The sequence below is a fragment of the Periplaneta americana genome, chromosome 14 (genome assembly GCF_040183065.1).
Source record: "Periplaneta americana isolate PAMFEO1 chromosome 14, P.americana_PAMFEO1_priV1, whole genome shotgun sequence".
In the NCBI taxonomy this organism is placed as follows: Eukaryota; Metazoa; Arthropoda; class Insecta; order Blattodea; family Blattidae; genus Periplaneta; species Periplaneta americana.
Window position 1 is genome coordinate 86,900,989 of NC_091130.1, and position 22,569 is coordinate 86,923,557.

General features: G+C 37.9%; 1 protein-coding gene across 1 annotated transcript in view; it reads left to right on the top strand.

Moving 5' to 3' along the window:
* The window catches only part of LOC138713540 (uncharacterized), a 165,997-nt gene that overhangs the window by 1,636 nt on the left and 141,792 nt on the right, over positions 1-22,569 (top strand). The window contains exons 2-4 of the mRNA XM_069845707.1: positions 3,356-3,522; positions 15,941-16,158; positions 21,385-21,555. Of these exons, the coding sequence (XP_069701808.1) occupies positions 3,356-3,522; positions 15,941-16,158; positions 21,385-21,555 (556 nt within the window). The remainder of the gene's footprint in view (positions 1-3,355; positions 3,523-15,940; positions 16,159-21,384; positions 21,556-22,569) is intronic.

Consider the following 22,569-nt stretch of genomic DNA (forward strand, 5'->3'; position numbering starts at 1 on the left):
ATTCCTGTTGTAATCCGTCATAGGGCTTGTCCTTTTTTAGGGTAAATAAAAAAAGTCAAAATAACAACAATAATAATAATAAACAGAATCAACAAATCGTAATACAATCAACATTCAGTGTATTCCATCAGAATATAAGAAGTATAAGAAATAAGACTGATGAACTCCTTGCATCCTTAGTTTCCGAACATTTAAATCCGAATGTGCTATGTATTACCGAACACCATATGAAACAACAGGAAATATTGTCTCTCTCACCGGAAGGATATAAATTAGGTGCTAGTTACTACAGACAAACTCTTGAGGATGGAGGCGTGAGTGTATTTCTCAAATCTGACCTTAAATTAAAAAATATTGATCTTTCACATTTTTGCAAAGACAGGGATTTAGAAATTTGTGCTGTTGAATTAGAAAATGAAACATATAATTTCATTATAATATGTCTATATAGAGCACCATCTGGAGACTACGAAAGTTTTATTCATTTATTGGAAAAGGCACTAGAATACTTACAGAAACTGAAACGTGAATGCATTATTTGCGGAGACATCAATGTCGATTATCTAACAGAAAGCAATAGGAAAGATCAACTAAATTCATTGCTAGCATCTTTCAATTTAATTTACACAGTAAACTTTCCGACCAGAATACAAGGGGATTCAGCTACTGCAATAGACAACATATTCATCGGAAAAAAAAAAATAGGTAGGCCTATATCTCAAACAACTCCAATAATTAATGGTCTTTCGGATCACGATGTTCAACTCCTAAGTATAAATATAAACACATCATCAAAAAAAACCAACTAAAGTGAGATTCAGAAATATAAACAGGGAATCATTAAATGATTTTGAAATAAATCTTAAAAATGAAACATGGGAATCAGTATACAGTCAAAGTGATATGAACAGTAAATTCAACAAGTTTCATAAAACATTTCTAAATATTTTTGAATCCAGTTTTCCTGTAAAGTATAAAAATGAAACAATATGTAACAATAGATGGATTACACAAGGTATTAAAATCTCATGCAAAACCAAGAGATCATTATACATACAGAGCAGAAATAGTAATGATACAAACGTAAAACAACACTATAAAAATTATTCAAAAATATTACACAAAGTAATTCAAAAAGCTAAAGAATTACACTATAATACAACAATACAAAACTCTGATAATAAAATCAAAACAACTTGGAACATAATTAAAAAAGAAAGTGGACGATCAAAAAGTAAAGTAACAAACTATACCCTTATATCTAAGAATACAAAAACGTCAGACCCAAATGAAATTGCAAACATATTTAACAAATATTTTCGTACAATAACTGATAACCTCAACATCCCCCAAGATAATGTTACTAACAGTTTAGATTCTTTAACACAATATTTTCCGACAAAATTCCCAAATATTCAAATATTTCCAACAAACAAACAAGAAATAATTGCAATTATTAAAAATCTAAAGTCAAAAAACTCCTCAGGGTATGATGAAATAACAAGCAAAATATTAAAAGCGAGTTCACATATTATAGCTGGGCGATTAAGTTATTTATGTAACTATTCAATGTTCAATGGTATATTTCCCGAGAGATTAAAATATTCAGTGGTTATTCCTATCTTCAAAAAGGAAGAAACAACGTCTCCAGAAAATTACAGACCCATATCACTTCTACCACTCTTCTCCAAAATCTTTGAAAAAGTAATGTATAAAAGATTATATCATCATCTAGAAAGATACAACATTTTAGTCCCAGAACAATTTGGATTTAGGAAAAATAAAGGCACAGAAAATGCAACATTTAGTTTAACTGACAAAATTCTGGAGGCAGTAAATAAAAAATTACAAGTTGGAGGGATTTTCTGTGATTTATCCAAAACATTTGACTGTATAAATCATAAAATGCTGCTAGATAAATTAGATTATTATGGAATTAAAGGTGTTGCACACCAGTGGTTTCACTCATATCTCATAGATAGGAAACAGAAAGTTGAAATCAATACAACTATGAAATCTACATCGACATGGGGAACTATTAATAATGGAATTCCTCAAGGATCAATGTTAGGTCCCCTACTTTTTCTAGTGTTTATAAATGATCTTGCCCCCCTTATAAAAGATGTAGGTCATCCCATATTATTTGCAGATGACACAAGTATAGTAATTACAGCCAATAACTCCAACACATTCCAATCTTCAACAGAGGAAATTCTCTTCAAAATATGTGACTGGTTCTCAGTCAATAAATTAGTATTAAATTGTAACAAAACTAACATAATTCAATTTAAATCCTGTCCAAATTCAACGTCGCAAATTTCTAGCGCAATAATTAACAATAGATCCCTATTAGAAACAACAACAACCAAATTTCTTGGCTTAAAAATCGATAATATGTTAAATTGGAAAAATCATATTAAAGAAATTACCCCCAAACTAAATTCAGCTTGTTTTGCTATTAGATCTATGCAAAAAAAACAATATACTTTGCATACTTCCACTCGGTAATGAGTTTTGGAATAATATTCTGGGGAAATTCCACAGATAGTAACAATATATTTCTATTACAAAAAAGAGTAATTAGAATAATAGTAGGTGCGAAATCTAGGGAGTCGTGTAGGACTATTTTAAAAAAACTACAAATAATGCCCATGGCTTGTCAGTATATCTTTTCATTAATAGTCTTCCTCGTATGTAATCGTGAAAACTTTGTAACTAATTCAACAGTTCATAGCATAAATACACGTCAAAAAAATGACTTTCATACTCCATCGGCAAGTCTATCGTGCTATCAAAAAGGAGTGCGTTATATGGCAGTAAAAATTTTTAATAGCCTCCCTATCGATATAAAAAATGAAACTCAAAACATAAAATTATTTAGGGCCAAATTAAAGAAGTACCTAATTTCTCACACCTTCTATTCTGTAGGTGAATTCATGACATTCAATAACACTTCATGAAATTGATACTAAAACTATGTGTTGTACTAGTAGACTATATTGTAAATCTCGTCTGTATATATTTCATCTAGACTGTGACTATAAATTAAGATTTTATAATAGTATTAAGTTTTTTGACTTGTTCCATATTCTAGCTGTAAGCATGTATGAATACCATGGAATGTTAATAAATACAATACAATACAATACAATAGTACAATAAGAATTTAAATGTGTTGTGGTCGTAATAAAAGTGTTGATAATTGGTTTATAGCGACACATTGGCAGTGATAAAAATGTGTGATATTCCTTCAGTGGCTGGTCAATACTCTACCTTTCCTAACAAAATAAGTAGCTATGAATACATCCGTGCTTTACTGTGCAGTTTATTACATTGAATTACATACTTGTTACAGACTACCTGAAGTACCCACAGACGTACCAGGTGATCCATTGCTGAAGACTCAGGGTATTCCAGAAATTAGCAGCCTGACAACCGAGAAATGTTCAAGTGCAATAAAAAAATATTCCTTAGACTTCGAGTCTGCAGTATGGAGGATAGAAGAGCAGTTGAAAGATAGTGGTATGCTATACATGGGAATGTATTTGTTTATTAAAATAATGTCACCATTATCAAATTAGGGCGCACTTCCGAACAGGGGCAGCGGCATTTCCCCTAAGGTTAAAGCTCAGTTTAGGTGTGTGTGTATTAATCGAAAATTAGGGTCTAGAAAATACTGAAAATAGGACGCATGTTTATATGAAATTTTTTCGATTAATACACACACACACACCTAAACTGAGCTCTAACCTTAGGGGAAATGCCGCTGCCCCTGTTCGGAAGCGTGACCTCAAATTACTTTTCATATGTTTGGCAGAGGGATGGGCGATTATGATGGTTGATAAAGAATTTATTTATCAAAATCCCTTACAAATTCAACCATTTTCACTTCCAAAATTACCGAAACTACCTCAGCTCTAATTCCTCCAAATGTGCTTCTCATCAGATGTCCATAGTGTGTCGATAAAGCCTTCATCTTCATGCAATTTAAAATCTCCTCACGAAACACCCTTCAGTTGAGAATATCGCAGTGTTTTAATTGATGTAGACCTACCACCTGAATTTTTTATGGATGAAAATGTTAGCTGCATGAACAATTAAAATCATGAAATTCATCCCTAGTAGTCTCAAAAGTGTCGTTTTCGTAAAAGCTTTTAATTGATCTTTAATTGCTTCTCCATGATCACTAAATGGCATTATATTGGCAACCTAACTGTGCTGTGAGACATTTCCCTTCTTAAAATCACCCATTCCTCTGCCGGACTTGTATAGTGTAATTACTTATAGAAGTGCAGAATAAGCTGTTACAAAAATGGGAAACTCTCAGAATATGATATGTTGTTTTTGTTTTTCTGCCTTCTATTAGGGGATACAAAAAATTGTAAAATAATTATTTATGTTAATTAAGAATTCTATTGACGTAGTCCTTTTGATGATAGGTGATGTGACATAACAGATAATTATTTTAAGCTAACAACCAAACATAGAGCATTGAACACGTGCAGACTTTTTACAAGAATATACTAACATTATAAATAGTGCTGTTGATCGATTAAAATATTTCATCGATCAATCAATAGATTAATCGAGTTTTGATCGATTTGAAAAAATGTTTTAATATATTGTAATGCACAATTATTGTAAAATTTAACTTGTGTTCGGTGATAAGCATAAATATTAAATGTTGTATATCTGTATATATTGCCTCGTTATATTACAAAACAATTATTTTAATTATTTACTAACGTAATATTTATTATGAGGCTTATAATTTATTGTATCAATTTCTCCGGGAATTTTTCAGATAAACATAAATAACAAAAAGTATAAAGACTCACCTAGTTAATACATCTTCATCCATGATTTTGTCGATCTGGTTGGCGAGTTGGTATAGCACTGGCCTTCTATGCCCAAGGTTGCAGGTTTGATCCCGGGCCAGGTCGATGGCATTTAAGTGTGCTTAAATGCGACAGGCTCATGTCAGTAGATTTACTGGCATGTAAAAGAATTCCTGCGGGACAAAAGTCCAGCACATCCGGCGACGCTGATATAATCTCTGCAGTTGCGAGTGTCGTTAAATAAAACACAACATTTTTCCATGATTTTAAGCATGTGAGTGCATTCACATGCTCCGAATTAAGTGCCGCTCTGTGTTTAGTAACAATGTTTCCTGCATCACTAAACATGAAAAAACTTCTTTTTCTGTCAAGCACTTCTCCACGTTTGTTGAATTCAAATCCAAACGCTTCACCGATTTTACCTCTCAAATTCTCATATGACATAATGAAGTTTACACTTTTCACAGACCACAGAAAACTGATTTTTTTTCTTTATCAAACTAAACACACAACCTTCATATACAAACTCACCATAGAAACTGCAACTGCAGAAGTACAGCGGTTGAAACAGAAAACTGGTCCCTAATATAATCGAATTAGCAGATTTTAGAAAGAGAAGAATATATTTACGCTCTCATTTGGACATAGTATATACATGGCTATTTTATAAGGGATGAGGGGGACGAATCCCTGAAAAGTATGTATTTCATATGCAAGGAAGATGAGCTGACAACAAGGTGGAAGTTTTCTTGGAAAACCATAAAACTTAATAAGGGTTTTGCATTGTGCTTCAACTTCCAATAGAGGTAGACTAGGTCACTGTCCTCATATCTCCATCTCTTTCTGAAGTGTTTGTGCTAAGATTTTCCCTATACTACCTGCTTTTCAGTTAGAAAAGAACAGTACTGTTGTGCTTTTAAGTAAGCAATTTCCGAGAGAAGATTATTGTCGGAATTTTTAGTATGAGTTTGTATTAATAAAATAATAATATCAACTACAACCAATTAATTTTAATCGACTCGATTATTCAATTAAATATTTTTGATCGATTAACCTTACAACAGCAATTGATGGATTAATTGATTAAATTCCACAACACTAATTATAAAGTCTCCATGTCAGGTAGAGGACTGTTTCTAAAGAGTTTTCCCTTATGACCTCCTTATAAGTCTGAATTATGGGCACCTGGCTAGCTTGCACTATTACTGTAGGTCTACATATGTTGCAGGATGTTAACAACATGCAATTTAACACAGCGTAGCTCTGACACAGCATTATACTCGTAATCAGCACAAGGAGCAAACAGTAACAGAAAATGCTTTACCAACCACCATTTCCATCTTTGTTTGGGTTAGGGTTTTGAGTGGTGATGTACCATTACACAACCTCCTTGTTATGTTATCATGCCTCATTGCAATAGTAGGCTCTCGGTCTCATCTACAAATCATATTCTTTTGTGACAGTCTTAATTAGTTTTCCAACTGCTTCAAATATCGTATTTTCTTTTCGTGTTTAGAAAAAGAGCAACTTTGCTATTAATACTTCGAAAATGTATAACAGGTATATTTCCAGACACAACTAAATGTCACATTCTAGGTGCCATTAAGAGAATCTTTGTCCTGCAGTCATGGAAGGACTTCGGACACATACATTTTTTTACATGTGCAGTCTTCTTGTAAGGAATGAAGATTATGACCAAAATATACAAGGCTTATAAGTGTTTCTCTGATTTTCATTGTATACTGCAACTACTACTAATATTACAACTACCTTATTTACTCGCGTAATTTTCGCCTTCGCATAATTTACGCACCCCAATTTTTAAGCATTTTTCTTTCATTCTTTTTTTTTTTTTTTTTCAAAGTTTAGCTCTTGGCCAGTTAGGCCTATAACAGTAAAATACAATGATATCACAGCTCGCCGCATGCCTCAGCCATCCCATGGCTGCCCTTGAGTTACTGTGACAAAGGATTGCTTTTGTAGCCAATGTCATCACATGCATAAAAATTATCCTCTATACCCTGGCCAGTTGCACTTTAAGCTTAGCAATAAATCTGACGCTCTAGAGTTAACAGTGCTTGTCTACCTCATAAAGTTTCAGGTAGTTAGGTATGTTACGAGAATGAGAGATCAGATTTGTATTTACATTTTATTTTTTATACAGTATTTATCATACATTACAGTAAAATTAATTATTTTAGTGCAACATATTATGTGTATTTTGAGGGTGGGTGCGTCTCGGTGTTGCGTGAGATTCACTCAGGGTAGCCGAGGTACGGTTGTGGTGTAGGATGATGTCGGGAATAATACCAAGCCGGCTACTTATATAAAAGGCAGTGTAAACTCCAAAACTATAAGTTTATTGTCGTATTCACTTGGTAAACCCTAGAGTATGTATTTCCGGCTGACTTACAATTCAATCGTTGGTCGCACTTCTGCATCGACTCTATGGCAGCTCTGAATAAGCTCTATCCGATACTATAAATTCAATACTCTGCCCAGTACACTATGATCGAAGCTCCTAAACGTTGACGAGTGGACTCGCCGATGACAAAGTTCTAACTATCGAGTCTTCGCCGGAAGAAAGACTATTAAGTTGGGCCGCCGACACGAAAAAAAGATGTCGCGCCGTCTACACGAAGAAAAGTAGTTATCCTGTCGACACGAAACGAAGTAGTTATTCTGCCCTGTATGTAGGGCCGTCGACACGAAAAGGAGTAGTGATTGTGCCCTGTATGTAGGGCCGCCGACACGATGAGATGTTGTCCTTCTCTCCGCTCCCCGTCACCCTTATTTATAAAAACCTATCCTACGCTAAAACTAACTATCCTATTGGTTAAAAACTACGTCACTTAACCGGCCTAAAATCTATTCTCTATTGGTCCAAAGTGACCTCATAAGCTAAACCAAGATCTCTCCTTATTGGGCGCGAAATACGTCATCTCTAAATTTAAACTTTGGATTTCCCATAACATCTAATTAGTTTGTATATCTCACAAGAATACCCGTTCTTTGGAAAATCCAAGCTTGGCAGTATCTTTCCCACGGGTCCAGTCCAACTTTAGGATTTTACGCATCGCCGAGTGTCTATATACAATCCCGCACAAGGTGGCCCTAAATCTGTCCGATGCTGACAGGTGACGAGAGGGTGTGAACCATCTGCGTGTGAAACTAATTCTAACCAAGTCGCTGGGACATCCCCGCGAATACATGTAACAAAAATATGGAGATATCACTTCGCTATTAAATCGGTCTCTCCCTCTCCTAATTACTGCTTCAAATGCCCATCTACATAACCATTGGAGATTCCCGAAAGAGTTTCCAATGTTATGAGATGTCCCCGCTTTCTGCCTATAACTAGCCTCATAGTTCCCATTCGCGGTCAGCCGGTGATACATTATTTACAATACAATGAGATTACAATGTCACTACAAACAATTACAATAAATATTACATATATCTTCACAAGCCTTTCTATGTACACAACTCTCACACGATAAGCACAACAATGTACAATTTATATTCATATTTACATATGTACAATACCGTTCATTCACATATTTACATTTATTTATTAATTGATCATTTACACACTCTGCGTGCTTGGTTGTACCAGCCGCGCTGTACAGGTTCACCTGGCTGTACACGTGAGACTAACTATCCTTACTCTTTCTCATTCCTGCCTCCTTGCCTCTCCTGTTTGAAAGGCCTCAAGAGTTGCTTGTGGTACCTTCCAACAGGTTTACTTTTTCCCCTTTCTACCAATTCGAAAGTATGGTCTCCGTATTTACTTTTAATTTCGTAGGGCCCTTTGTACAGTAACTCCATGCGTGAGTAACGTCCTCTAAGGGCGGAAGATAACTTCACGTCCCTTAGCAATACCAAATCGCCGGTTGTGGGCTCCCATTTGTGGCGATATCTTTTGACTTTACCGAGTCTATACTCAGCCTTTTTCCTGATTCGGTCGAAAGCTAGTTTACACAGTAGTTCCGCACTAGGAGGCTCACCCTCTTGTATTGCCTGCGGCAAACTCTTTATCATGGGATCGGGATCGATCCCTAACATAAGTTTGATCGGAGCTATTCCGGTGGTTGGATTGATAGAGTGGTTCATGACTCTCTCAATCACCTCACATTGCCTAAACCAGTCCTTATGGTTTCGGTGACACAGAAGACGGAGATACAATGATATATCCCGAAGGGCTCTTTCGCAGGGATTACCGCTGGGAAAGTATGCGGAGCAATTGTATATCTTCACACCCGCATCTTCCAGCCTTTTGCAAAACACTTTCGATTTATGTACCGACACATTGTCACTGAGCACCGCTGTTACCGGGCCGTAAGTTGGTATGTAGTCTCTAACCAGCTTATCAGCACACAACGTGCTAGAGATATTTCTTAAAGGGTAAATCTTTACAAATTTTGTGAATACATCGTACGTAACAAATATGTACCTGTGTCCGAAGGACGATGTGGGCATTGGACCGTGTTCGTCCACTGCTACAAGTTCATTCTTTTTACCCCTAATAATGACCTGTGGTACATTGTCATACCTTACATTTATAGGTTTCGCCCTCTGGCAGACCTCGCAACGAGATATTACCCTTCTAACCTTCTTTGACAGTTGCTTAATATAAAATGATTCTGACATAGTTAAAATAATCCTATCACTCCCAGAGTGACACATAGATAGGTGAAAGTTATTTATAAGTTCATTCTCCATACTCGCAGGTATGTATATCTTCCACTTCTGGACATCCCTACCATGCAATTTATACAAGATACCAGAGCGCAATCCATGCACTTCATCTTTCACCTGTGAGATTTCTCTAGCTTTGTCCATTAAGGCCCTTATCGTGGAATCCTCCTGCTGCAAATCTGCAATTCTCCGAAATTTTCCCGTCAGAGCTCCATTCCTCGTGGAATCAATTTTCATCACGGCAATTTCGTACGCGGGTGCGGTGATAGTTTCCGGTAGCCCCGATTTGGAATTCAAACGAGAGAGACAATCACCAAAGATATTGTCTGCCCCCGGAATATGTCTAATCGTCACATCATGAGCCAAAATTTCGTGCACATATCTAGATATTCTAGAGTTCGTCAATTTGCATCTACTCAGAAATGCTAGGCTCACATGGTCAGTAAATATGATGATCTGCCTATTAAAGATATACTGACGGAACTTCTGTAGTGCGAAGTACACAGCAGAAATCTCTAGTTCCGTGATTGATGCGTTGCTTTCAGTATGCGACAGTCCCCTAGAAGCTGTGGCAATCACATGTCGCTTGTTATCTTCATCTGTCTGACATAGAATTGCTCCATATCCATATGAAGACGCATCAGTATAAATCTGAAAAGGTAGGCTGTCGTTAGGCCTTTCCAACAATTGAGTCGGCGAAAAGCAGTTTCGTTCGATCGAATGCTTCCTGCTCTGCCGACCCCCACATGAAGGGCGTATCCTTCTTCAACAATGCTCTGAGTGGGGCTTCATGCTTAGCATAATTGACGAGAAACCGATTCTGGTATTGTAGGATACCTAGATATCTGCGAACCTGTTTCCGGTTCTGCGGCGGTGGGATCCTCGAAATGCCCAGAATTCTCTCTTGGTCCGGTCTAATTCCGTCAGACGAAATTACGTAACCCAGGAAAACTGTCTCAACTTTAAAAAATGCTGTTTTCCCCAGCTTGACTGTCATACCAGCCTCTCTCAATTTAGTGAGTACAAAATCAATATCTCTAATATGCCTATCAACATTATTGCCATATATAAGAAAATCGTCAATGTACTGTGCCAGAAAACCTTTCGTCGAATCACCAAAAATTATGTCAAGTGCCCTTAGTAGCGCAGATCCAGAACTCGCGATGCCGAATGGGCATCGGGTATACTGATAAACTTTCCCATTATGTAAGAACACGGTGAATTTTCTCGAGTCCTCGTCCAGTGGAATCTGCCAATACGAACTGGTCAAGTCCAAACTAGTGAATATAGAACAGTCACTGATACGGCCTAACAAAGTGTCCACTGACTCCGTCCTGAAATTATCTTTAACTGAAAACGAGTTAACGTGTCGGGCATCGATCGTCACTCTTAAGCTTCCATTGGGCTTCCTAACCCAGCACAATGCATTTACGTAAGGCGAGTCTGATACTTCTATAACTCCGTCTTTTAACATATCATTTATGACTTCGTCTGCCTGATCCCGTAAAGATAGGGGGATGGGTCTACATTTATGCCGAAATTCCTCCATTCCTACCACCATTGAAAAGACATTTAAATGGCTTCCTACAACATCCATTAAGCGTTTTCTTTCACTCTCACTCAGGCCGTGTGCCTGGTTAACTTTATCTCTCACTATTTCGAAAGTATCTGTCCTCCTATTGTTAGACGCGACTACCTGCCTAAGATCGCCAAGCGAACTCTCATTACAATGGCTGGCCCTACCGCTAATGAGATTACGTCCTATTTGTCTCGCCTGGACTAATTCGCCGATACACAACTCGCATTCTCCGCAGTCTACTTGACACACTCCCCTAGTTCCCTCGTTACCTTCCCACGGATTAACCTCTATAATTACATTCTTACAAATTTTGAGATGCTCTACGAAAAATAACTCTTCCTGTAATTCTATCTCTCCCGCGGTTCTCTCGTCTATCTCTGGTCTAGAGCTATTCCTACTGAATGGGACATGGCCTACACTGCCGTTACCTGCCGTAACCCCTAGTCTGTTTTCCCTGAAATCTAATAGCGCGTGCCATTCATAAAAGCTTTCTACTCCAATAATGATGTCGGTAGTCAACCTTTGTATCACAAGAAAAATTGCATTTAATTTTACGTCTCCGCACTCTAACTCGAACCATACTTGATATTTTACCTTTTCCTTCTTCTTGCTTAGGGCGCCCGCACAGTACAGTGAACATATGGGTAACGTTTGCAGTTTTATTCCTGAATCCCTAACCTTTTGAAAAAATTCCAAGCTGCATACGTTATTTGTGGAGCCCGAGTCCAACAACACACAACACTTTATCCCAAATATTCTAGCATCTATATATGGCAATATATAAGTCCCATTATTTTCTAACTCTGTGTTAGTAATCTCGCTCTGTCTCTTCACGCTTACCGCGTTGGTGGATTCTTTTGACAGTGGCTTACTGCACTTAGCTACAGAAATCTCCGAACCCTTGAGACTTCTGTCTAGCAGTTTCCCGAGTATGATGCAGTCGGTTCCACTGCTATCTCGTCTCTATTTCTACTATTTGTAGGCTCCCGGCCCATATTCGTCCTGACCGGACTTTGCTGACGTCCGTTCATGTCTCTATTCCTACTTTGTCCCACGTTACACGGTGTAGGGGGCCTATTGCACCCTTGTGAGGCCATTTCGTGTAGGACGTCTCGTCTGCCTCTCTCTTGCTCTTGTCTCCTCCAATCACCTCGATTTTGCGGTCCCCTGCTAAAATTAGGCTGCCAGAATCCCTGTCTGTAATTTCTGTTCCTAAGCCAGTGTGGTTGGGTTCTAAGCCTATTATTTCCATTTTCTTGTCTTCCCGTGTACCATCGTATGTGGTTAACCCTACGCATGGGACCAACACCTCCTCTATCGTTTCTCATCCTGTTATAACTGCTCTGGTTATTCCTAATATTATTGTAAGGGCCCCCAAAGGGCGGGTCACTCCTCCTCTCCCTGTTGGGACCATTCCCTCCATTCTGACCATTATGGTTTCGACTATATACATTGTTGGGGCTCCTGTCACAACCCCAGCTACTCTGATTTTGGGCTCCTGTCCTTGGGGATGAAAAGGCCGTACTTGCCCCCTTCCCCGCTTTCTGGTCGGTGGGGCTTGAACCCTTTCCTTTACCATGTTCATAATCTGCCTGTCCACTACATTCATAGTGCGTGGCGTCCGAACCGTCCAGCACAGTCAATAGATCTATTGTTTCCCCGAAGTCTCGGGGCCCTGCTACAATCAGATTATATCTGATGTTCTCTGGATACTGCGAAATCACAGTTTGGATCAGCTCTGAATCCGGTATTGGCGGATTGAGGCTTTTCCCTTTCTTAACCAGTTCAAGAAAATAATCTATCATAGAGACGCCTCTTCCCGCATCAAACCTGCTCTGATTAATTTCCTTCCTAATTCTTTGTTGTTGTCTTTGTCCCCAGTATCTCTCCGAAAATTTTTCTTTGAATTCCTCATAGGTGACATTATCCCCTAGGGCCACTAGCGCCCAGTTGAGTGGTCGGCTCTTTAGGCTCTTTCGTACGACAGTCATTTTTAAGTCATCCGGCACCCCTCTTACTCTAAAGTACGTTTCTAGCTCACTTATGTAGTTATGTGGGTTTGAAAATTCAACCTCATCGAAAATAGGGTAACCAATCTCATTCATAATGTGAGTGGGGTACTGAAGACGGCCTAAATATGCCTTGTCGTTTACATTTATTAACTCACTACGCACATCATCCCGTGAGGTCTGACATTCCTCACCAACACTATTGTTGACATGTCTCACATTTATGTTACTACCTGATGCCGGGCTCTCACTTGTGCCCTCCTGTCTAGAAACTGCACAGTCCTAGCTGCCATGTCCACTTAAATTTGCGGGACTACCCCCATTTAGTACGTCGTTTATTGAGTTTAGTTTACTTCTTAATTCTCCAAACATTCGTTATCCACCCTTTCTTTATTCTTTATGGCTCGCTTGAGACCGTCCACTTCCTGATCCATCTCACCTATTTTCTCTTCCACCGAATTCTGAATTTCCCGAACCTTTTCCACTATCGTTTCCTCAACAGCTGATTTTAGATCGCTATTCTCTCTAGTAGCGCTATCTCTAACTCTAACTTCTAAATCCTTCATACTTTCTGACATCCTATCCGTAGCTATCTTCAATTGGTTCTCCATTCCGATCCCATTCTCGGCTAATTTCCCCTCTAGCTTCTCTATTTTGTCCTCCATCTTGTTTCCTCTCTCCGCTAATTTTGCAATATGATCTCTAATCTCTCTCGAACTTTCCCCCAATCTATTTTCCATTTGTTTTATTTGTTCTCTACTTCCCCTTGAATTGTTGTCTAATTTATTTTCCATTTGCTTTATTTGTTCTTTACTTTCCCTTGAATTGTTGTCTAATTTATTTTCCATTTGCTTTATTTGTTCTTTACTTTCCCTCAGAATCTGCTCTCTACTTTCCCTAGAGTTATTTTCCATGAATTGTCTCATCTGCTCCCATAACTGTTCTAGCGTCATTTCCCCTTTGCCACTTTCTCTCCTCTGTTGCTTTTCCATCGATCGCTCTCCCTCTATTTCCTGTCCTGCGTTACTCTCGACCTCCTCTCTGATTTCCATAATTTCCTCGTCCTTCCTTTGCTCCATGGTTCCCTTGTTTCTATTTCCTCGTCTTTCTCGTATTTACCTAACTACTTTACTCCTATGGCTACGTAGTATCATCTATATGCTACTCTGTCATCTATCCGACGCTAGCTTTCCCAATAATAATCTAACTAGGCCTGTATTTGCCCTCTGCTCACTTCCAACAAATTACGCAATACACTTGTTTCACTCTTACCCCAAAAATATCACACACAATAGAAAATAAATACATATAAATATATACCCAAAATATCACACAAGAAATTGAAACATATACACTTTATAATTATTCCCCCAAAATATCATATACTGTACATATATACACACATTTATACATCCTCCATTCATACTTGCCACCGCCTCTCCGAGTTGCCTTCTCTGGTGTTGTCGTGTTGTCGCGATGGCCTGGTTCTATTCCCGCCTTCCAGCGTCGTTCCTCGGCTATGCAGGGCTGAACTGCTCCGTCCGGTCCTCCGCGTTGTTTGGTGCTGTGTTCGCACCCGGGGCCGGTCACTGGAACAGCTATCTTCCTTCGAGCCCCACGTTGGAAAGCGCCATTTGAGGGTGGGTGCGTCTCGGTGTTGCGTGAGATTCACTCAGGGTAGCCGAGGTACGGTTGTGGTGTAGGATGATGTCGGGAATAATACCAACCTGGCTACTTATATAAAAGGCAGTGTAAACTCCAAAACTATAAGTTTATTGTCGTATTCACTTGGTAAACCCTAGAGTATGTATTTCCGGCTGACTTATAATTCAATCGTTGGTCGCACTTCTGCATCGACTCTATGGCAGCTCTGAATAAGCTCTATCCGATACTATAAATTCAATACTCTGTCCAGTACACTATGATCGAAGCTCCTAAACGTTGACGAGTGGTCTCGCCGATGACAAAGTTCTAACTATCGAGTCTTCGCCGGAAGAAAGACTATTAAGTTGGGCCGCCGACACGAAAAAAAGATGTCGCGCCGTCTACACGAAGAAAAGTAGTTATCCTGTCGACACGAAACGAAGTAGTTATTCTGCCCTGTATGTAGGGCCGTCGACACGAAAAGGAGTAGTGATTGTGCCCTGTATGTAGGGCCGCCGACACAATGAGATGTTGTCCTTCTCTCCGCTCCCTGTCACCCTTATTTATAAAAACCTATCCTACGCTAAAACTAACTATCCTATTGGTTAAAAACTACGTCACTTAACCGGCCTAAAATCTATTCTCTATTGGTCCAAAGTGACCTCATAAGCTAAACCAAGATCTCTCCTTATTGGGCGCGAAATACGTCATCTCTAAATTTAAACTTTGGATTTCCCATAACATCTAATTAGTTTGTATATCTCACAAGAATACCCGTTCTTTGGAAAACCCAAGCTTGGCAGTATCTTTCCCACGGGTCCAGTCCAACTTTAGGATTTTACGCATCGCCGAGTGTCTATATACAATCCCGCACAAGGTGGCCCTAAATCTGTCCGATGCTGACAGGTGACGAGAGGGTGTGAACCATCTGCGTGTGAAACTAATTCTAACCAAGTCATTGGGACATCCCCGCGAATACATGTAACAAAAATATGGAGATATCACTTCGCTATTAAATCGGTCTCTCCCTCTCCTAATTACTGCTTCAATTTCTTAATTTCTTGCATAATTTACATACCCCTATTTGAAGAACGATCTTTTTGTCCAAAAAGTGTGAAAAATACGTGAGTAAATAAGGTATTACAGTTATTTTTAATATTTTCTTCCCCCAGAAATTCCACTACAGAATGCACAGAATGTGTTTGTGAACGTGTTGGACCCCCTGGAGATGTCTGGTGCCCCATTGGACACAACGTGGGGGTTGGTGAAGACTTTGTACCTTACAAACAAAGACCTGATGCCTGTGAAAACTTATGTTACCATTCATGACCAAGCACGCAGGTCCAGAGCGATGAAGTTTAACAGTGAGCCTGTGTATACAGCATGCAAGGTACTTAGGTCTATAAAAAACTTTATAATTCAAATGATTGAAGCTTTGTTCTCTAAATATCTTTGAAATGTGGAACGTGATAAAAGTCACTGGATGCAAGGCTTACGTGGTATAGTAAGTCTCTCTTTATCAAGACTGTTAATGATGTGCAGACAACCATGACAGGGCTAGAGAATATAAGGGCTAGTTCGATTCTTTGATGTGGCTCTTGCCACCTTATTCTGCGTCCCTCACCCAGCTAAAGCTATCGTGATATCAGTACTGTACAAATCCTTTCAGTGGCTCATGTGGTTGTTCGGTGTAATGGATATCCACATTATTACAAGGAGTTAACAGAATTATCTAGGCCTAATGAATGGATAACTATTATCAAGAAATCTGAAATTGAATTTGTGAAAATGCTTGGTGATTTATTGGACAGACAGAAATGTGTTATGTCATGCTTCACAAGTATTTTGAAAAGCAAATTTAAAGAGATATGTCCTAAAGCAATTCAATTATACTCCAGGTTGCAAACTTTTATCAGGTCAAGACATTAAACTAAAATAAACTGGACAGTCGAAGTGTGGTCAAAAATTTGTAAGTTGCTTAAATCAAGAAACATATTGAAGTACAAACTGAGTGACAGATCTAACTTTAGGGACAAATCGATATACACCCTATAATGTGTTACATATCCAGTCCTGCTTATAGTGCTAACAACTACATAATCGTAGTTTTTGCTTACAGTTGATATAGTTGTTAATATAATAATTTTTTGTATAGCAAGTACGTGTTTTTTTTTTTTTTTGTGGAAATACAAGTATGTTAAATTCGATTTTTGTTTGTATGATTTTTAAACTACTATAATATTTTATATTTAGAAATTCATGTGAGCTACAGTATGTGCTAATTTTAATTGTTCTCTTTTTAGTGTAGTACTATTTTTTTCTCTGACAATGAAATTAATTTGGAAAACAAATACGAAGTTTCTTATAAGGTGTTTAATTTCGCAGAATAGAATATTGAAGCAGTTTGATTTTTTAAATAAAAGGACAGCAATATAGTACAAAGAATTTTAAACATTCGCAACTGGTATATTGGATTTAATTATCAGTGAATACTGAATGCACTAGACTTCCTTTCGAATCATTTCTCATATATGCTTCGATTCAAAGACATATGAAATCTTGATATTAAAATGTCCACTAGGTACTAATTCCAAGTACGAATTTTCAAATGCTAAATGGATACTGCATGGAGTATGACTGGCCGACTATCCTGTGGTGACACTTTGAGTGCGGGACCAGTTACAGTGCTGCTGTGAGCCAGGCCTTATATTCTGTAGCCTTGCAGCCATGACGATCTGGGTTGACAGACTATATTAATGATGGGCAGAGACAGCCTTATAGTTTGAGAGGTCTTAGCTGAAGATTGTGTAAGTAGGGGTACCATACATCCATATTGGGATGCACTGCAATCCCCTCTCTTGCCATGAACCTAACAGGAATGTAGGGAGTGAGAAACCTGCTGGATGCCTTGTTACGTAACAATATGAAAAAAACTTCATCACATGAACATGAAAGGTCACTTTAATATAACCCAAGCCAAAAACTAGAACAATCTAAATAACAAGTATCATGCAAATAAATATATCAATATATAAATATTGGCTCTACTAAACTGTCAGGAGGAGGATATCAAAATAAATTAAAGTAACATATTAAAAACACTCCTTCCTTAAATTTTAGTTTGGCTTTCACGTTTGCACATGACATAAAATCCAATACTGTTATATAACATCCAATAAATATAACACAAATACAAAAGAATCCAATGAATCATACGTCCAAACACTGACAAAATGCCATCACAGTAATTAGTGGTGACTCCATACTACAAGCGCACAATAATGTAGGCCTATGTTTTATCCTAAGAAGTAGCGAGGTACATAACATCAAACACTGGGGTAACAGCTGTGTGCCCCAACTAGGCAAGTCTCAAATTCCTCTTCTCAGTTTGACTTGTATAAAAACAAGAAAGATAACTGCTTCATTGTTAAATTTTTATCATTAAATACGTACATAGCATTCTTAGGAAAAAAAAAAAAAGAAAAACTATTCATAGTTGTCTTTGTATCATCTTCATTGCTTGTGTTGGTTCGTTCTGGCTCCATCATGAAACTGCTACCTCCATCTCACAGCAGATCTTCCTACTTCTCTTTTTTCTTAATTAGACATCCTATTATCGTCCATTTTATTCATATGTTCCATCCTTTTATATTGGCATTCCTTTATTGTTGTTAGAACGGGTGATATTTGTACTTTTATTGATGTCATAAAATGATTTCATACTTCATCAGTTCTTTTATATTCTCGTAAATTGCTCTTAAAAATTGCATTTCAGCTGCTTTTATTCTTCTTCCGTCTCTTTCTGTTAAAGTCTAGCATTGTGAAGTGTATAGCAGTTAAGAAATTGCTAAATCTGTATATAATTTTAGAAACGTACTAAATTGCACGTTTGTGCGCACTTCTTTCTTATTAAAACCACTTCTAGAAGCGGAAATTGTTTTATTGCCCTTTTCGGTTCCATTTGGAGAGGAAGAAACAGGTTAGCCATATGAAAACGTTCAGTTTACCAGGATATTTCTGTGGTGTTACTATTCTGTGTAAGACATGTATTTCTTTAAAGTGTGCTTTAATGATAATATTCAAAGTACGAATGGCTTATATGTGCGGATTTGAAGGTTGTAGCATTGCTTTTTGGAATGCAATTAGGCTACACAAAATTTTGCTGCTTTCTGTACGAATTGGACAGTCGCACTCGAGATATTTTATTTTTATTTTATTGGCTTATTTTACGATGCTTTTTCAACATCTGGGTTATTTAGCGTCTGAATGAAATGAAGGTGATAATGCCGATGAAATGAGTCCGGGGTCCAGCACCGAAAGTTACTCAGCATTTGCTCGTATTGAGTTGAGGGAAACCCCCGGAAAAAACCTCAACCAGGTAACTTGCCCCGACCGGGATTCGAACCCGGGCCACCAGGTTTCGCGGCCAGACATGCTGACCGTTACTCCACAGGTGTGGACTCGCGCTCGAGATAAGCATTGTAAAATAAAACGACAATCACTAGAGCCAAGGAAGAAAAATATTATACATCAACCCTTTGTACATCAAAGCGAAGTAATTTTACCCCTTTTACACAATAAATTAGAGTTAATGAAGAATTTTGTTAAAGGGATAAATTATAAAACTGAAACATTTAAAAATATCCAGGAAAAATTTCTTGCTAATAATAATCCGTGGCGCTACACCCCGTGAAGAGCCCAGACCGACCAGCCGGCTGCTGGCCTCACGTCCACATGCCAAAACAGAGGTGGACGATCATCCAACTAGAATGGAGGTATCGTGTGGTTAGCACGATGATCCCCCCAGTTGTTATATCTGGCTTTCGCAACCGGTTTTCGCTACCTATCGTAGCTTCCCAATTTCATGAGAAAATTTCTTCCCCCATGAGGACTCGGACCAGCGCGCATTCCTTAACATTTCCTGCTATTAGTGATTCAAAAATAAAGGAGGGAGTTCTCAATGGACCACAAATTAGAGAAATAATGAAGGACAATCACTTCGAATCTTTGCAGGAATGAAAAGAGACAGCCTCTGGATAGCATTCAAGGAGGTTGAATTAATTTTCTGGATAACTGTAGAAGTGAGAACTATGAAGAACTAGTGAAAAATTTACTGTTGGCGTATTAAACTAGGGATTGTAAAATTTCCCTGAAAATTCACTTCCTTCACTCACATCTTGACTTTTTTTTTCCCCGAGAATTGTGCGATTTCAGTGATGAGCATGATGAGCGCTTCCATCAAGAAATTTCAACTATGGAAAAAAGATACCAAGGACAATGGAGTACCAATATGCTAGCAGACTATTGTTGGACTTTAGCTCGTGATGTACCTGATGCCCAGTGTAAAAGAAAATGCAGAAAAAGAAAGCTGTAATCTTCTGAACAGTGAATATTTAGCCTTATTGTCATTATATAAAACAATATTTTGAATAGATATAAATTCCAACATTTCTCAAAAACCGTAACCAACAACTAATTTTATTGTCATATTCGTATTCAGGAGCTCAAATTATATAGAAAACATATATCACATGCCTAGCGCAAAAAAAAAAAAATGTAACATTTGTTACACAGTGTTATTATTATAAATTATTATTCACCTGGTGCTTTCATCTCATTTGCAATGTTTCACATATTTTTAGAGACCACATTATTGTCGTGATATTGTTTCAAAAATTGTACAGAACGTATCTTTCCTGTACTAAATCAACTAATTTATCTGCATCGAGCTCCATTATGAATAATGTGCACTACACAACAATAGTATTTTTTGTAGATAAGGAAAGCGTGCAATCATAGCCACTACTAACGCATGCGCAGTACACTGCAGCTATCAGACGGTCTCCTCGCGACGAACTTCTAGCAGTCATTCGAAGTTGTCTCTTCCTGTCTCCTTGTGTCTCCTAGCGACTGTCGCGCCGCGTCTGATTCTGTGTGCATCGCACCATAAGAAATCAATGGGAGACAAGTACCACGAGACAAAATGTCGTGTCGCGCCGCGCCGCGTCTGATTCTGTGTGCACCCGGCCTAAGCATTACAATATAGATATATAAATTAATCACTCTTAAAATTCTAAAACTAACGGGAAAAGGTTTACAGCGAGTCCTCACAGATATATTAGTCATTATTCTAACATTCTTTTTCTATAATAATAAAATACCATTACTAGTGTAATATGTAGCTAGTGGGCGATGTATGCAATGGAGGGGGAAAGGAACTGGCCACCCTACCCTATTATCTCCTGGCCTAGTTGCCTCATAAGTGATGCCTTTTTGGTATCACTTGTAAGGTTCAGACCTGTCTTCGGACAGTTGACTAAACAACAACAACAATATGACAACTATTTCTCCACACTAAGATTTCTTAATTGAAATACTTACAAAAAATGCAAAGTATGCACTTCTTACATATTCTCCAGGCACAGATGACAAATACTATATTGTCATTGCACTGACTACAGAAGAAATGTCATGATGTAGTCCATGAGAAGTTATTTTAATCATTGCAAGTGTAATTTGTATGCCTTTACACAAGTTTCTGTAAAATGAGTGTCTAGTTCCTTTGATTATGTATAAGTAAAGTAAGAAAATTTGATGGCAGTGTTTACTTGTACAGGAAGCCATTGTTAATGATGATCTGACAGAAGAACAGAAGCGTGTTTTGGGAAAATACATTCTGGAGGGCAGACTGAATGGCTTGGGCCTGAACAGTGTGCAGCACCTCAAGCTGAAGCAGACTATATCTCAGATCACCAAGGAGAAGACTAAATACAAGGGGAAAGTTGAGGTGCGTTCAGACTACTGACAATTATATCAGATTTACAAGAAACTTCATTACCCGTTACTTATTAGGATACTCCTCTTTGCAAGTTGTGTTCTTCCCTCTCATATTCTTCATTTGAGGCATCACATTGTAAAGAGTGTTGCATCTAATTCCATTATCCATATTTAACCATAAAATTTAAAACATTTTATACAACATTATTAAGGCTCTTCTACCACATCTTAGACAGACTTATATATACATAACAGGGTGACCCACTTAACTCTTTCACCTCCAATAGCGTGTGAAATATTTAAGATATATACAAACCAACAATTACAAGTTAAATTACATCAAAGGGGACATCTGATACAAATAATGCGTATTTTGTACTTGAAGTAATTTTCAAAATATTACAGTCAACTTTCTTTTTTAAATGGGAACCAACTATGTTTTGTATTGCAAATGTTGCGTTAGCTCTGCCTAATAACAACTAGCTACTTTACTGACTGTTTGAATGTCACTGGTAAGAGTAAACATAAACAATGTCTGACCAAGGATTGAACAGAGGGAGGACGATTCTGGTTAGAGTTATGCTCAATTAAATCACAATCACATTGTATTCTACATTTTAATACTATGGAAATGTTGCACATGGTGAAGTGAGACATAAAAGTAGTGTACTCAGGGTACAATAAAAAATAAACAATTATTCTCAAAACACAGATTTCTACGATCACTGACAGGTGTTACCTTGCAGGACCGCATTAGGAGCAAAGACCTAAGAAATCAGTGGGAAGTTGAGGAGATGACTGCAGACGTCCAACACCTTCTTAGGATGCCTGAACATCGTTTACCAAAGAGACTATTGTATTACCATCCACGAGGACGAAGAGATACAGGCAGATCTCATCAATGTTTGATGGACCATTCCATTTGTAGTTCACAGGCGGGAAACAACCTAGAACTGCATAATGGCAGAAGAAGAAAATCTCCAGTGTGCAGTGAGAATCAATGTGTGCATTCAAATGCCTAGGA